Source organism: Micromonas pusilla (assembly GCF_000151265.4).
Source record: "Micromonas pusilla CCMP1545 genomic scaffold MICPUCscaffold_4, whole genome shotgun sequence".
Lineage (NCBI taxonomy): Eukaryota > Viridiplantae > Chlorophyta > Mamiellophyceae > Mamiellales > Mamiellaceae > Micromonas > Micromonas pusilla.
Genome location: NW_003315885.1, coordinates 1,377,361 through 1,392,806, shown reverse-complemented (window position 1 = coordinate 1,392,806; position 15,446 = coordinate 1,377,361). Strand labels below are relative to the sequence as shown.

The window sequence follows — 15,446 nt, the reverse complement described above, 5'->3', positions numbered from 1 at the left end:
GTTATTCGATTCCGTACGCGTCGTCGTCGTCGTCGTCGTCGTCGTCGTCGCGTCGTCGCGTCGTCGCGCCGCGAAGCCACCGCGCGAACGCCCGTACCCCACCGCGCCAGGGGCCACCTCCCAACCACCACCTCCCCGCCGCCCCTTTAAAGCCCCCGCCCTCGCGCAAGTGCGCGTCGATCACGTTCGTCACGAACCACTCCCGCGTGAACGTCATGTGATCGCCCGGTATCTCCAACAGCTTCAGTCGCCCGGCCTCGTCGAGCGCTCTCAACCCGAGCCAGTCCTCCGCGTACATCCTCTGCTCGCGCAGCGGGACGATCGCGCCGCCGCGGTCGTTCTCCGCGTACGTCCCGAACCACGACGACTCTCGCGGGACGACGACGGTGTCGTCCGTCCACTTGAACAAGACGAGCTTCTCGAGTCTCAACAGATTGCGTCGGTACGTTTCGTTTCTCGTCTCCTCCCCGCCGTCATCGACGAGCTCGTTGTTGACGTCGGGCAGGAACGGGTTGTGCTTCCTGTACGACGCGAGGTCGTTCGCGTCCTTGAAGTACTGCGCCTGGACGATCCGGTCGCGCGTGAATCGGGCGTACGCCCCGCGCGCGATCGCGTCCGTCATCGCTCTGCACAGCGCCCCTACGGAGGCTGACGACGCGCCGTCGTCTTCCTCCTCCTCGCCGTCGTCTTCCTCCTCCTCCTCCTCCGCCGCCGCCGCCGCCGCGGTCGCGTCCCCGCCGCATCGCGGCGGCGCGGCGACGCCCTGGTGCTGCCCGCCCAACGTTATCAGCGACCGAACGTTCAGACGATCGCCGCACCTCTGCGCGAGCGCGCGGAGGAATTGCCCGCCCTGCGAGAACCCGATCGCGTGGAACCCGCCGGCGAGGCGCGCGTCAAGCGCGAGCGTCTCGCACTGGCTCTCCACCTGCGCGTTGACGTCGCCGACGAACCCGCGATACGCGTCCTCCGCGGGGTTCGAGCCGAGCATGACGCTGTGGACGTGCGTGCCCGGGATCTCTCTCGCGATGAGCTCGCCGATGCCGCGGATGCCCATGCAGCAGTTGTCTCCCACTGCGGACGACGACGAGACGACGGTGGGGGGGACGGGGGCGCGTCGGCGACGAGAACGGCGAGCGCGAGATCCGACGGGGAGAGGCGAGAGAGGGGCGGCGTCGGGACGCACTTCCGTGCCACAGGACGACCGGCGTGGGCGACGAGCTCGAGCGCGCGCGCGGCGTCGGCGTCGGCGTCGCGGCGTCGACGCCGCTCGCGAGCGCGAGCGCGGCGAGCGCGAGGAGCACGACGCGCATTGGAGAAATGAGCGCGGCTCGTCGCGTCGTCCGAGAACGATGTGGAACTGCACTGAAGACGGCACCGCGACGAGTCGATGAGTTTCAATTCGACGCGTCGTCGTCAGTTCGAACCGCGCCGCCGCGCGGGCATGACGGCGTCCGCGCCCGCCTCCGCGGACGCGACGCGCGGGTTCGCCGCGCTCGGCTCGCGCCGCGCCGCGGACGAGCGACGCATGGCGATGTCCGCGGCGGCGTACGCGCGAGAGCACGATCTCGATCTCTTCGTCGTGGAAGCGCTGAAGCACGTCGCGCGATGCTCCGCGGCCGCCAACGACGCGGGCGCCCTCAAGCCCCGGTCGTCCTCCGCGTCGATACACGACGAGCCGAGTCCCGGCGCGCACATCGAGCTCGCGGCGGAGTACTTCCACGCCGTCGCGGTCGGGAGGCACGTCCACGGGCGCGAGTGGGACTTCGTCGAGGCGTCCGCGCGAAACAAGTGCGCGTTCGTCAACGCGTTCAAACGCGTCGCGTCCGGCGCGGCGAGGCTGGGGACGCGCATGAAGCGCGAGGACTGGCACGCGATGGCGACGCTGACGTGCGCGGACGTGCCGCCCGAGGTCACGCGCGCGGTGTTCGAGACCGCGGCGATGTTCGACGAGGACGGCGACGACGACCGCGGCGACCGCGGCGACCGCGACGGCGACGGCGACCGCGGCGGCGGCGGCGGCGGCGCGGTGGAGCTCGCGTTCGAGCCCGTGTTCGCCGCGCTCAAGGCGTACATGCTCGGCGCGCACGGCGACGCGGAGGAGATCATGCGCGCGCACGACGAGCGCGTGAGGAAAGCGGCGGCGGCGGCGGAGGCGGCGGCGAGGGAGCGCGAGCGCGCGCTCGGGGACGGCGACGACGACGACGACGACGACGACGACGACGACGACGGGCGAGCGGCGGCGAACAGAGAGCGGCGGACGCCGCGGGGGCGGGGAAGCAGAGCGAAGGCGCACTCGCGGGGGGGGAGCAGGCGCGCGGGGGGGGCGCGGGGTGACGATAGATAGACGACGACGACCGTCCGCCTCGGCGTGGGCCTGGAAGAGCGGGAGACCACGACGCGCGCGGCGTTCGTCGGCTGCGGCCCGGGCGCTTTTCCCGTCCCGTCCTCGCGCGAGCGGTTGAGCCGGCGGTGACACACGTGCGAAAAAACCGGTCCACGGCTCGCGCGCTTTTATTTTCTGGGCGCGCTTTTTTGGATGCGCGTGATCGTCGCGATTTTGGGCTCTTTTTGAGACTAGACTTCATACATAAATATATAAATTTCACCGTACGCGTGTTCGCGCGAACTCGATTGGTCGTTGTTTTCTGTTAAATCTGTCAGCTTTTCGCGCGGGCGCCGATCTTTGATCCCCCTGGCTCTGAGCGATCGCGGACGCGGGACCGGGGCGCGCGCGGGTTGATCGGGCGCGCGAAGACGGTGGAAAACGTTCAGTAATCATCGAATAAAACGCTAGAAGCCATGTAGTCAACGCGGGGTCTACCAGACGCTCGCGCGCGAGCGCGCGGCGCGGATGATCTGGGGACGTGCAGAAACACGTCCCCGCCGAGTTCTTCTTCGCCTAGCGGCGTCCCTTGCCCTTGACCGGCACGGGCTCGGGCTCCTTCTTGCCGAGGACGACGAACGCGAGCGCCGCGATCGCCGCGATCGCGCCGAGGACCTTACCGTCGATCCCGCCGCCCGAGGCGGCCGGCTTCGTCGGCTTCGGCGGCGTCGGCGGAGGCGCCGGGGCCGCCTCGGGGGCCTTTTTACTCGCGGCCTTCGCGGCCTTCTTGGTCTCCGCCTTCGAGAGCTTCTTGGCGAGGGGAGCGGGCGCGGGGTCGGACATGGTGTTGTCGAGCGTGCGTGCGGTGCGGCGAGCGATGAGTGGCGTGCGGTGCGGCGAGCGATGAGTGGCGTCGCTTCGCGCGGCGGAACGTTGAAAAACACATGCCGCGTGTCGCTGTCGGAAACTCAAAAAAAAATCTCTGGACGAATGCGTGGCTGTCGTTGGCCCGCGCGCGCGACTCGACGCGGGGACACTTCGCGCCGCGCGCGGCGTCTGAACCGCGCGCGCGCTTCCTGGAGGAAGCCCTCGAGACTCGCGACGCGTTTCCGGGGTTTCGCCCGCGCGCGCGCGATGTCTCGCGTCGGCGCAACGGCGAGCGCGACGAGGAGCGTTTTCTTCGTCCTCGTCCTCGTCCTGTCGTGCTCGGTGACCCGCGCGGACGCGGCGTCCGGCGGGGGCGACCCGGTCGCGCCGTTCTTCGGGTTCATGGGCGCGATGGCCGCGCTCTTGTTTTCGTGTGCGTCCTCTCGAGCGTTCCCCGCCGCGCGTCGACCTTCAGATCCGCGATGCATCTCTCCGAGAAATCTACACAGCATCTGGATAACAACGTCGTTCGTTCGCTCAACGATCGAACGCTCCTTCGAACGCTTCATCATCGCGCCTCTATCTGCCCACGCGAACCCCTCCCCGTCGCGTCGCAGGCATGGGCGCGGCGTACGGCACCGCGAAGAGCGGCGTCGGCATCGCGGCCATGGGCGTCTTTCGCCCCGAGCTCGTCATGAAGAGCATCGTCCCGGTCGTCATGGCCGGCGTGTTGGGGATCTACGGCCTCATCATCGCGGTGATCATAAGCACGAACACAAGCCCGGGCGGGACGTACACGCTGTTCCAAGGGTACGCGCACCTCGGAAGCGGGCTCTCGTGCGGGCTCTCCGGGCTCGCCGCGGGGATGGCCATCGGCATCGTCGGCGACGCGGGGGTGAGAGCGAACGCGCAGCAGCCGAAGCTGTTCACGGGGATGATCCTGATCTTGATCTTCGCGGAGGCGTTGGCGCTGTACGGGTTGATCGTGGGGATCATCTTATCTAGCGCGGGGTCCGCGGTGTCGTCTCCGTGACGTGATGGGATTTGGGGGGGGGGGATAGGGAGATATAGAGTAGCGACGCGACGCGCGTTTTCCAACGATTTCCGACGAACGAATTCGACTTCGACAAACTTCGTCTGGTCGAGGCGCGCGTACGAAGCGACGCGATCTTTGATGGTACACTCGTCTCGTATAAAATTCCGACGGCGTCGGAGACGTAGGCTACTCGGTACATCGTACTCGTACAACATCTTCAGCGAAGAGAAAGAGAAAGAATGAACGCGTCCCTCGCGTTTGGTTTTCGGCGTCTGTCGTCGCTCACGCCGCGACGTCGTCTTGGTTCACGTCGTGCTTGCACACCGGGCACTCCACGCTGCGCGCGAACCACTGGTCGACGCAGTCCTTGTGGTACGCGTGCAGGCACGGCAGCCTGCGGAGCGCATCCCCGGCGACGTACGTCTCGAGGCACACGGCGCACCTCGCGTCCGTCTCGCAGACGCGAACCGCCTTCTTCGCCGGCGGCGGCGCCGGCGCCGGCGCGTCCTCCGAGGGTCCCGGTCCCGGACCTGGTCCCGGCGCCGTCGCGCCCTCGACCGCGGTCGCTTCCTCCTCCCCATTCTCCTTCCACTGAAACACCGGGATGCGCGCGAGCGCGGCGGCGGACACCCCGCGTCGTTTCACGTCGTCGTCCAGCGCGAGCAGCCTCTCGTAGTCGTCCTCGTCGAAGTCCCTGTCGCTCATCGCGAGCGCGGCGATCTCCGGCCGCGCTCCCGCGACACCTTGCAGCGCGTACACGCGCTGATGCAGCGCGCCCATGATCTGGTGGAGTTGCATCACTCGCGCGCGTCTCGCCGCGGCGGTCGTCCGTCGTCGCGCGTCCCTCGCGGCGCGTTCAGGGTCCGCGGAGCCGCCGCCGGCGCCGCCGCCGGCGCCCGCCGCGGCGTCTGCGAGCGCGTTCTCGAGGTCGAACCCGTTCGCGTCGTCGTCGTCGTCGCCGTCGTCGTCGGAGTCGCCGAACTCGTCGTCCACCTCCGCGAGCGTCGCCTCGAGCGCTTCCTGCGAGCGGCGCCACTCCGCGGCGCGTTCCGCGGCGCGTTCGCGCTCGGCGCGCCACCGCGCGTTTTCCTCCTCCTGGAGCTTACGCGCGAACGCCTCGTCGCCGTCCATCTCGTCCGCGGGGGCGTCGGCGTCGTCGCCGGCGGCCGCGCCGCCGCCGCCGCCGGCGTCGCCGCCGCCGGCGCCGGCGCCCTCCGCGCCGTCGCTCGCGCTCTCCGACGCCCTGGGCTCCTTCGACAGGAGCGGCGGCGGCGACCCCGGGGGGACGCGCCAGACGCGCGCGAGCGTCCGCGTCGTAGACGAAGACGGACGTTGGCGATAAGCCTCGTCTTTCGAGGACTCGGGCGCGCGGTCCGCGGCGACGACGACGCGCTGGCGCTTCGCGAGGCGGCTCGCGTTCGCGTCGTCGCGCTCGCGAGTCGAAGGGCTGCGGGTGGAGGTGGGGAGCGCGTCGGCGAAGGGCGGGGACGGGCGAAGACGAGGCGGCGCGCCGCGAGATCCGCGCGGTCGTCTCGGCGATAATATCGCGCGAGCGAAAGGAAAGGCGACGCGCGCTCTTTTCGAAAAGGGAGACGGGGGGTTCGCGTCGCGACGGCGACGCACCTCGCGCCCGCGTCCTCGACGGAGGCCATTTTATCGTTCGCGGAGGTTGCGGAGAAGGACCCGCCGGCCGCGTGCGCGCGTCGCTCGAGGAGCGCGCGCGGCGTTGTAGGTCAAACGTCCTCGCTTTCGTCCATCCTCGTCAAAGGTCGCGATCTTGTGACCTTTTTTCCCGGGGTTTTTGTCTCGTATGTGAGTCAGTCTGACGAGTACGTCCTCGCACGTACTTTCGTACGTTGTACAGAACGTACTCGCCGAGCCGAAAAAATTCCGCCCGCCGCGCCGTGGCGGGCGCGGCGCGGCGCGGCGCGACGACATCAGAACCTGTCCACGCTCGCGGCGCGTTCGCGGTGACGCGAGGTCGGTCGCACGCCCCCGCGCGCGCTCGGCGCGATCCCCCACCCCGCGCGAAGACCTTCCATCGCGCGCGCCCGACGGACGTGGGAAGCGCCCCCCGAGCGGAACGCGCCGGCGTCGCCCGATCCGTCCGATCGATTCGCGAAGCATGCCGCCGAAGCGAGCGGCCGCCAAAAAGCCGCCCGCGGGGCCCCCGAAAGGATCCGCCGCGTCCGCGAAGAAGGACCCCTTAGACGAGATCGCGGCGACGATCCAGAAACAGAAGGCGTTCGTGACGTGCGCGAGCGACGAGAACAAGCACGTGAACGAGCACGCGTACAGTGGCGCGTACGCGGCGTTAGGGATCGACTCCGCGTTCACGGCGGAGAAATTCCGCGACGAGTTCAAGCTCGAGGTGACGCACCTCGACGACGAGAAGGTGGAGTTCGAGATGCAAGGACTCTCGCCCGCGATCGCGAACGCGTTCAGGAGAATCTTGATAGCGGAAGTGCCCACGATGGCGATAGAGAAGGTGTTCATGGTGAACAACACGTCCGTGATTCAAGACGAGGTTTTCGCGCACAGGCTCGGGCTGATTCCGATCCGCGCGGACCCGCGGCTGTTCGACTTGAGGGGCGAAGGCGACACCCCCACGGAGAAGAACACGATCGTGTTTAAGATGTGCGTCAAGTGCACGCGGGAGAAGACCACGGACGGCACGAAGGGCGCGCTCATCAACGACAAGGTGTACACGGACTCGTTGGTGTGGCTGCCGAACGGGAGCGAGCTGCCGCCGGACGAGGAGACGAAGTTCACGCAATTCTCGTGCGACCAGGGCGAGTACCTGAAGAAACGGAACAAAGAGAGCAAAGAACTGGGGGAGAAGGAGTACTTCAACCGAAACGGAAAGGACCCAAACGTCATATCCACGGTGCACGACGACATCCTCCTCGTGAAGATGGTCGCCGGCCAAGAGATCGAGCTCGAGGCGCACTGCACGAAGGGCGACGGGAAAGAACACGCCAAGTGGTCCCCCGTGGGGACGACGTGGTACCGCATGGTCCCGCAGGTGACGTTCCCGAGCGGACCGCTGACGGGCGAGGACGCGGACGTGTTCATGCGCGAATGCGCGGACTTCGACGACGCCCACGCGTGCTACGAGCGCGTCGGGAGCGACAGGAGGGTGGTGGCGAAGAACGAACGCGGGTGCGAGTTTTGCGTCGAACGCGTGCGGGCGCTGAGCGGCGAGCCCGGGTGGGAGGAGAAGGTTCAGTTGCTGAAGAAGAAGGATCACTTCATATTCACGGTGGAGAGCACGGGGCAGATGCCGCCGGAGCTGATCTTCAAGGAAGCGGTGAACGTGCTCGCGTCGAAGTGTCAGTCCGTGTTGTCGGCGCTCTAAGTAGGTTTTATTACGTATTACGAGTAGGTTCAGGGTTTTCTAATCGTCAGTCGAGCGTCTTGACGCGATCTCAACACTCTATGCGCCCGCCCTCGTCTTCTTCCTCCTCTACCGCCTCCTCCTCCTCCTCCTCCTCCTCCTCCTCGCTCGCGTCTTCGTCGTCCTCGCTGTCGCTGTCGTCCACGGCAACGACGGTGTACTGCATCGCGAGGTCCCACCGACTCGACGGCGCGAGGTGCGAGACGTACTTCACGAACCGCATCAGCCCCTCGTCTCTCGCGACCAGAGACAGCGTGTTAAACGTCGCGCTGACGCTCAAGAGCTCGTCCTCGTCGTCCTCCTCGGCGGCTTTGTACACCTCCGCGGTCGCCGCCGCGGACGCGACGCCGCTCTCGTCCGCGGCGATGTAACACTCGAACCCGCCGCACTCGCCAAAGTCCCACGCCTGTGCGTCGTCCTCGCCTTCGTCGTCCACCACGCACAGCGTCGCGTCCAGCCGAGGGTCCACGGTGAGGATCCCGTGGTGCGCGACGGTGTAGTCTAGGCCGGGGCGGAAGCGTCGCACGTCGCCCTTGTGCGCGGTCGGGCGCCAGCCCGTGAGCGCGGTGAGCAGACGCGCAAACGCCTCCGACGCGAACACGTCCGCTCTCAGTTTCCTCAGAAGCGCCCCGGCGCCAGCCTCGTCGGGGGCGCCGGCGTCGTCGTCGTCGTCGTCGAACCGCAAGAACCGCTGCTTGTGCGTCGGCCCGATCGCGCGCCATCCTTTCCCGACGCCCGCGGTCCGCGCCGGGATCGCGCCGCGCCCGAGCGCGTCGCGCGCGTCCTCCGCGCGCGTCGCCGCTCGAATCGCGTTCGCGAGTTCGGGCTTTAAAAACTCCCGCATCTGCACGCTGCTGTCTTCCTCCATCTTCGCGCGTATCCTCGCGACGTTCTCGGGGACGAGGTACTCCGGGTTCACCCATCGGGACAGGTACGCGAGGTCGTCCTCGTCCGGCCCGAGCGGCTCCTCCTCTTCTTCTTCTTCTTCTTCTTCTTCTTCTTCTATTTTTTCTTCTCCGCCGCCGCCGTCGCCGCCGCCGTCGCCGTCGTCCTTCGCGTCCTCCTTCGCGGCCGCCGCCGCGGCGAGGACCGCGTCCACGGCGCTCTGAAACGGCACGAACCCCGCGACGTCGTCGTCCTCGCTCGCTCGCGTCTGCAGCTGCGTCAGCGTCGCGTTCTCGCTCCCCTCCGGCGCGGTCGCCGCGTGGTACCACCCGGAGATGCTCAGCCGCGGCTTATCCTCCGCGAACACCTCCTGCACGGCGTGGAAGCTCCGCCCGGGCTGCACCGTGAAGAACGCCATGCTGTTCCACCTCGGGATCAAGCGCGCGGTCGGGTCCACCGCGGGCGTCCCTGGCGTCTCGACCGGGTACAGCTCGAGCGCGCCGCCGTCCTTTTCCGTCCACGCGTCGTCCGGGTCGGTGAGGTAGACGATGTAGGAGATGCATCGCGTGCCGATGACGTCGTCGTGGCACAGGAGGTGGCCGCTGCGAGGGTACACGTTCGCGCTGCAGTCGATGCGGTCCGTGAGCGGCGCGCAGCCGGTCATCGTCTGGACCATGTCGCGGAACTCTTGCGAGTAGATGGCGTCTCGGAGGCGGAGGAGCGCGGGGATCTTCGCCGCGATCGCCGGATCGCCGCCCTTTTCCGGGTCGTCTATCGTGACCAAGTCCACGGTCTGGAGCACCTTGAACAGGTCCGTCTCCTTGAACGTCGCGCTGAGGTTATCCCTCATCTCCGCGCGCACTCGGCGCAGCATCGAATCGTCGCACAGCGGGGAGACGACGCCGTGGGCGTAGGGCGTCGCGCGCTTGTACTCTTCCGCGGCGGCGGCGACGTTCGCGTAGACGTCCGCGGCGATGATGGCGCCAGCGTCGTCGCCGTCGCCGTCGTGGGACGTCTTCTGCTTCTTCGTGGACGCCATCGCGCGTGCGGTGGGGGCGCGCCTCTCGACTGCCGGCGGCGGCGCCTGCATTCTGTCTGATTCCCCATCTCAGTTTCAGAATGGTACGAGATCGTACTTTCGAAAGTACTTCCGTCGCGCGCGCCCGCGCACTCCCGGAGGCGCGCGAGGGCAACGATGCGTACCTTATGACCTTAGGCGATGATGCGCGCGCGGAGGTATCTTCGCGTTATCGGTATTTTCGTCGTGTCGTTCCTCATCACCTTCAACGCGTTGAGCTATCACGCCTCCGAAGAAGACCTTCACGACCGCGAAGAAGTCGCGCGCGAATCCCCGTGCCTACCGTGCGCGGTCTTCGAGGCGCGGTCGTCGCTCGCCCCCGCGCGCGCGGTCGACGTCGTGTACACGTGGGTGAACGGATCCGACCCCGCGTTCCGTGACGCTCTCGCGCGACGCAAGGCGGAGTGGGAGCTAGTTGACGCAGAGAAACGCGGAGACGGGCACGGCAACGGAGAGAGTGGCGCGAAATCGAGCGACGAGAACGAGCTGGGAGCGAAGAGGAGGGACGTCGCTGCGAACCTCACGGCGAGCAATCTGACGAAGAACCGGTTCGACGACCACGATGAGCTGCGTTACTCGCTCCGCTCGGTGTGGATGCACGCGCCGTGGATCCGGAACGTGATCGTCGTGACGAATGGCCAGATCCCGAGCTGGTTGAACCTGACGCACCCCAAGGTGCGGGTTGTCACGCACGCAGAAATTTTCCCAAACGCGGAGCACCTCCCGACGTTCTCCTCGCACGCGATCGAGATGCACTTGCACTCGATACCGGGGATATCGAAGACGTTTCTGTACATGAACGACGATTTCTTCTTAGGCGCGGACGTGAGCTACGACGACTTTTACACCGAGGCAAAGGGAACGAAGGTGTATTTGTCCTGGGACGCGCCGCCGTGCGACGACGGATGTAAGAACGAGATCAGAGCAGGGAAGTGGGGGGAACCGCGACCGGCGTCGTCTTTTGAAATGGACGTGTTCGGGCAGACGCTCGCGTACGCGAATTATCTGTTGGACGACGCGTTCGGCGAAGCGCCTCTGGAGAGGAAAGTCCCGGCGCACGCGCCGCACCTCGTCGACGTGGAGATAATGCAGGAGGTGGTAAACAAGTGGCGCGAGGAGCACGAGCGGACGTCCTCGCACTACTTCCGTCACCCGATGGACCTGCAGTACCAGAGCGTGTATCTGTACTATCTCATGAACGCGAAGAGAGGGCGGACTTCGTTCGAGTTCGCGAGCGCGTTCGACGCCGACGGCGACGGCGAGCTCTCGAAACGGGAGCTGAGGTATCTCGACGCGGTCATGACTCATATATTTTCGTCGTCGTTAAACATGTCTTTTGGGCTCGATTCTGATCAGGGCGGTCGCGGACGAGATGAACCACTTCCGGTGCGCGTCGAGTCGTTGTTGAGGGACGAAACGGTCGCGGCGAAAATCGACGAGATCGTCGCGAAGGAGAAAAAATACGAGTACGAAATCCTCGACGCGGACTCCGACGGTGCGCGCCTGAATCACGACACGCATCCTCGTCCACACATTCGCCCACTTTGTCTCCACGAATCGGTCGAGCACTCACGCCGCTTCCCTACAAATGCAGACGTGCGTTTTTACATGATACGAGACGCGAAGAGCGCGATCATGAACGACTTGGAGAAAATCCGCGCGGTGCCGCCAAAGTTCATGTGCCTGAACGATGATTTAGACGTCGCGCTGCCGCCGGACGAGAGGGCGCGCATGTTGACCGAGGTGCGCGAGCTCCTAGAGACGTTGTACCCGTATCGAAGTCCGTTCGAGCTTCCGCTAGAGGAAGAGGATTAGGGTCTAAACCCTGGTGAGGGCGGAAGAGGACGGAGGATGAGGGGAGAGGCTGGCTCAGGTGGGACAGAACAATAAACAACGCCTCGCCCCCGAAATATTCTTTTATCACAAATTTCGCGCCGACCTCTCATCAGATCGCGCCTCGCGCGCCAGTCGTTCGACCCGCCGCCGCACGGCGCGCGATCCACCCCGTCCCCCCCGGCACGATGCCCCCCGCGGCGCTGTCCTTCGCGGACATGCTCGACGGCTCCCCCGCGAGCCTCGCGAAGCTGCGCGCGCGGTTCGACGCCGCCGCGCGCGAGGAGAAGCGCGTCTTCGAGTCGCCCGTGAAGCGATCGACGATCGATCCCTCCGCGGCCGCGGCCCTCGGCGCCGCGTTCGCGGAGATGATGTCCGCGTCGCCCGCGAACCTCGTCACGATGCGCGAAAGGCACGACGGGGAGTCCTCCACGCCGACGTCGAGCTCGGTGAGGCATCTATCCAGGCAACTCCTGTCGCCGCACCCGGCGCCGTCGACGATCTCGTTATCGCCCCGCGACGACGCGACTCGCGCGGAGCCCGCGCCCGCGGCGGACTTCGCAGACATGTTCGCCGCGTCCCCGGCGACGCTCGCGAAGATGCGCGCGGCGTCGCGCGCGCGCGACGACCACCCCCACGGCGGCGACGCGCGCGCGTCCGGGAAGAAGCATCGCGCGTCGATCGACGACGCGTCAGCCGCGGACCCCGGCCGCTTCGACGACATGTTCGCGGCGTCCCCGGCGCAGCTCGCGAAGCTCCGCGCGGCATCCGCGCGCGCGTCCCCGAGCGGCGCGTCCTCCTCCTCCTTCCCCGGGTTCACGACGACGAGTGGTAATAAAGGGTCGCATCCGTACGGGGACGACCGCTTCGTCGTCGTCTACGACGTCGTCGCGGCGGACGAGACGGAGTGCCGCGAGAAGGTCCTCGCCATCTGCCTCGAGCAGACCGTGGAGCTCCCGGCGAGCCTCGTCCCGGAGGGGACGTGGATCCGCGAGAACGTCGTCGGTCGTCTGGAGAAGCTCACCCCAAGGGCGGGCCTGAGAGGGTCGTACCGGTGCGAGATCAGCTACCACACGGACACCGCGGGGAACGAGATCTCGCAGCTGATCAACGTCGTCTTCGGGAACACGTCCATGAAGGAGGGCGTGATGGTCGCGGATTTGATCGCGCCGCCGTCGGTGCTCGCGGCGTACCCGGGCCCGAAGTTTGGCGTCCGCGGACTGCGGAAGCTCCTGGGCGTCCCGAGAGGGCCGATTATCATGACCGCGTTGAAGCCGATGGGGAGCTCCACGGCGGCGCTCGCCGAGATGGCGTATAAGTTCGCCAAGGGCGGGATCGACGTCGTCAAAGACGACCACGGCCTCGCGGACCAGCCGTACTCGCCGTACGACGAGCGTGTCGTCGCGTGCGCGGCCGCGGTGCGACGCGCGAACGAGGAGACCGGTCGGCGGTGCATCTACGCGCCGTGCGTCAACGCCCCCGCGCATCTGGTTGCGAAGCGGGCGTTCGCCGCGAAAGCCGCGGGCGCGGGCGCGGTGCTCATGATCCCGGGCATCACCGGGCTGGACACGATGCGAGAGCTCGCGGACGACGAGTCGTTCGGCCTGCCGATCATCTGCCACCCCGCGATGCTCGGCGCGATGCTCGGCGGCGGGTCGTACGACCGCGTCGGCGGGTTCTCGCACGAGGTTTTGCTCGGCGCGCTCCCTCGCGTCGCGGGCGCGGACGCCACCATCTTCCCGTCCTTCGGAGGACGGTTCGGGTTCAGCGTGAAGGAGTGCGAGGGCATCGCGCGCGGCGCGCGGCGGCCCATGGGGGGCATGCCGGACATTTTCCCGTCCCCCGGCGGCGGGATGACGATGGAGCGCGTCGCGGCGATGAACGAGGTCTACGGCGAGGACGTCTTGCTTCTCATCGGCGGGTCGCTGATGGGGCACTCGCCGGATCTGGTCGCGAACGCGAAGCACTTCATGAAGATCGCGGGGCGGACGGACCTGTACGGACCGAAGGAGAACGGAGGGAAAGGCGGCGGCGCGGGCGACGTCGGCGGAGGCGGGAAGGACGGGAAGAAGGTCGACTTCGAGGCGCTGGTGAGTAGGTAGGCGTGTGAGCGTGGAAGCGATCGTGAAGGCCCGACCGAAAATTAAGACCGTACGCTATCCCGAACTAATAAGGTTGAACTACTAGAACGGACGTAAAAACCTAAAAATAGGTGACTAAAAGCCCATACGAGCCGTATCCGATGCCTTCCAAAAAAATTTCGTCCGCGCATACACTGATAAATTTCGCGCCAAATTTTACGAGCAGACGTCGTCCGCGCAACGCGCATGATCTCTGAATCTGATTCAGCATCCGAAGCACGCGAGCCGCGGAAAAGCAACAACGTGCGCGTCCGCCTCCCCGCGGGTGATTCTGCTCCGCGCGCGGCCGCTCCGACGGCCGCCTTGACCTCGAACATGCCGTCCCCCGTGGGGAAAAAACGCGCGCGATCCTCGTCCGGCGACGACCCGGGTCCGCCGCAGCCGAAGAAGTCCTCCGCGCGCCCAATCTACTACAGAAGGCGCGCGTCCGCGTCGCCGAATCTTTTCTCATTCGTCGTCTCCGCTTTTCTGCGTTGGACCCGCGCGCGACGACCCGCCGACGACGCGCGCTGACGATCGCCCCTCGTCCGTCTCCGCGTCTCCGCAGGGACGTGCTGCGGTACTTCACCTGCCTGCTTCGCGACTCCGGCCTCGGGCATCTGAGGGGCCTGGGCCTGCACGAGTGTGCGTCCCGGCGCCATCCCGTCCGCCATCCATCGCGCGCGCGGCAGCTTTTTCCGCGCTTCATCTTGTTTCCCTAACCCGCCGCGCGACCGTCGCGCGATCGCGTCGACGACGCGCTCACCTCTCCGTCGCCCCTCGCGCGCGTCTATTCATCCATCGCAGACACCTCGGAGTGGCCCAGGAACGACTTCAAGCTCCAGCACGTCTTCGGCGGGTCCATCGCCCGAGGCTCGAAGTGGTACGCGAAGCTCAAGAACGAAGACGCGGTGCTGGATTTCATTCACGCCATCCTTCGCCTCGCGTCGCCGCACCGCGTCCCGCGAGCGCCTCCGCGCAGTTTACTCAAGCGCATGTTCGTGAACGGAAAGACGCAAGGGTACACCGTGGACGTCGACGTCCTCCACGCGCTCGGGAGCTCCGTGGAGGAGCTGCGGTCGCTGCTGGAGAAGACCCCGGGGGGCCCGCACGATCACCGCGCCAAAGGCGGGGCCACGCAGCCGCTGTTCGTGCCGTGCCCGAACGACGACGAGTACGCGATGGGGAGCGACACGGAGACGCCGCCGAACACGCCGCCGCAGAATTATAGCCCGCAGCGCGAGCAGCGGACGCGCTCGTCGTCGCCGGACGACAGCGGCGGCGAGGACGGATCCGGGACGTCGAAACGAGCGAAACGCGGTCGAGGGCGACCTCCCGCGGTCGCCGCGACGATCGCCGCGCCGACGACGCCGATGACGCAACCGATGCAACCGATGCAACCGATGCAGATGATGCCGATGCAGATGCAGCCGGGCCCGCCCGTGTACGTGCACTACGGGCAGCCGCCGCCGATGAACGGCGCGCCGGTGATGTATCCGGCGATGCAGACGGTGCCGATGCAGCAGTTTTATTACAACTACGATACCGCCGGCATCGCGTACTGCAACGGAACCGCGTCCGCGCCGACGAACAAGGTCGAGGAGGATTGGGTCGACACCGCGATCGTGTCGCCGTCGACGTCGAACCGCAATCTGCAGGAGTTCATTCACGGCGAGCTCGGGCTCGCGATGTGAGTGTGATGGACCGATAGATGATTTTTTATTCTTGCGCGCGCTCGACGAACCGAGGTCCGCGCCCCCTCCCCGAGACGACCGGTGGTCGCGAGCACGTCGTTCGCGACCCCTGAAACGGCGGGAGGGGGGACGACGACGGAGGGACGTCAGACGCGCAGAGGATGAGGGAGGCGAGGAGAAAAAGGAAAGATCCACGAGTCTTTCGCCGGAGCC

General features: G+C 66.9%; 10 protein-coding genes across 10 annotated transcripts; 6 read left to right on the top strand and 4 right to left on the bottom strand.

The window, feature by feature from the left end:
- Nucleotide 1: 1 nt before the first annotated feature.
- Nucleotides 2–1,310, bottom strand: PPT (palmitoyl-protein thioesterase; the record flags this gene model as incomplete). Its single annotated transcript, XM_003057852.1, has 2 exons — nucleotides 2–1,071; nucleotides 1,184–1,310. The coding sequence occupies 2 exons, from the start codon at nucleotides 1,308–1,310 to the stop codon at nucleotides 2–4; spliced, it is 1,197 nt and encodes a 398-aa protein (XP_003057898.1).
- A 131-nt stretch (nucleotides 1,311–1,441) lies between these two features.
- MICPUCDRAFT_39507 (uncharacterized protein) lies at nucleotides 1,442–2,344 on the top strand (the record flags this gene model as incomplete). Its single annotated transcript, XM_003058223.1, has 1 exon — nucleotides 1,442–2,344. One exon carries the CDS (start codon nucleotides 1,442–1,444, stop codon nucleotides 2,342–2,344), a length of 903 nt encoding a protein of 300 aa, XP_003058269.1.
- A 555-nt stretch (nucleotides 2,345–2,899) lies between these two features.
- On the bottom strand, nucleotides 2,900–3,166 carry MICPUCDRAFT_57584 (uncharacterized protein; the record flags this gene model as incomplete). Its single annotated transcript, XM_003057851.1, has 1 exon — nucleotides 2,900–3,166. One exon carries the CDS (start codon nucleotides 3,164–3,166, stop codon nucleotides 2,900–2,902), a length of 267 nt encoding a protein of 88 aa, XP_003057897.1.
- Nucleotides 3,167–3,601: 435 nt separating this feature from the next.
- On the top strand, nucleotides 3,602–4,223 carry MICPUCDRAFT_44231 (H+-or Na+-translocating f-type, v-type and A-type ATPase superfamily; the record flags this gene model as incomplete). The annotated part of the gene is made up of 2 exons (XM_003058222.1): nucleotides 3,602–3,623; nucleotides 3,808–4,223. 2 exons carry the CDS (start codon nucleotides 3,602–3,604, stop codon nucleotides 4,221–4,223), a joined length of 438 nt encoding a protein of 145 aa, XP_003058268.1.
- A 140-nt stretch (nucleotides 4,224–4,363) lies between these two features.
- On the bottom strand, nucleotides 4,364–5,889 carry MICPUCDRAFT_57582 (uncharacterized protein). The gene is made up of 2 exons (XM_003057850.1): nucleotides 5,850–5,889; nucleotides 4,364–5,673 (listed from the first exon to the last, which is right to left on the bottom strand). The coding sequence occupies exons 1-2, from the start codon at nucleotides 5,876–5,878 to the stop codon at nucleotides 4,509–4,511; spliced, it is 1,194 nt and encodes a 397-aa protein (XP_003057896.1). The 5' UTR covers nucleotides 5,879–5,889; the 3' UTR covers nucleotides 4,364–4,508.
- Nucleotides 5,890–6,351: 462 nt separating this feature from the next.
- On the top strand, nucleotides 6,352–7,584 carry MICPUCDRAFT_57581 (uncharacterized protein; the record flags this gene model as incomplete). Its single annotated transcript, XM_003058221.1, has 1 exon — nucleotides 6,352–7,584. One exon carries the CDS (start codon nucleotides 6,352–6,354, stop codon nucleotides 7,582–7,584), a length of 1,233 nt encoding a protein of 410 aa, XP_003058267.1.
- Nucleotides 7,585–7,768: 184 nt separating this feature from the next.
- On the bottom strand, nucleotides 7,769–9,448 carry MICPUCDRAFT_2294 (uncharacterized protein; the record flags this gene model as incomplete). The annotated part of the gene is made up of 2 exons (XM_003057849.1): nucleotides 7,769–8,590; nucleotides 8,723–9,448. Coding segments are annotated over 2 exons (1,548 nt in total), but the record flags the coding sequence as incomplete, so codon positions are not given.
- A 1,104-nt stretch (nucleotides 9,449–10,552) lies between these two features.
- Nucleotides 10,553–11,525, top strand: MICPUCDRAFT_47152 (uncharacterized protein; the record flags this gene model as incomplete). Its single annotated transcript, XM_003058220.1, has 2 exons — nucleotides 10,553–11,081; nucleotides 11,181–11,525. 2 exons carry the CDS (start codon nucleotides 10,553–10,555, stop codon nucleotides 11,399–11,401), a joined length of 750 nt encoding a protein of 249 aa, XP_003058266.1. The 3' UTR covers nucleotides 11,402–11,525.
- Nucleotides 11,526–11,607: 82 nt separating this feature from the next.
- On the top strand, nucleotides 11,608–13,557 carry MICPUCDRAFT_57578 (uncharacterized protein; the record flags this gene model as incomplete). The annotated part of the gene is made up of 1 exon (XM_003058219.1): nucleotides 11,608–13,557. The coding sequence occupies one exon, from the start codon at nucleotides 11,608–11,610 to the stop codon at nucleotides 13,519–13,521; it is 1,914 nt and encodes a 637-aa protein (XP_003058265.1). The 3' UTR covers nucleotides 13,522–13,557.
- A 318-nt stretch (nucleotides 13,558–13,875) lies between these two features.
- Nucleotides 13,876–15,233, top strand: MICPUCDRAFT_57577 (uncharacterized protein; the record flags this gene model as incomplete). The annotated part of the gene is made up of 2 exons (XM_003058218.1): nucleotides 13,876–14,032; nucleotides 14,347–15,233. 2 exons carry the CDS (start codon nucleotides 13,876–13,878, stop codon nucleotides 15,231–15,233), a joined length of 1,044 nt encoding a protein of 347 aa, XP_003058264.1.
- Nucleotides 15,234–15,446: the final 213 nt, after the last annotated feature.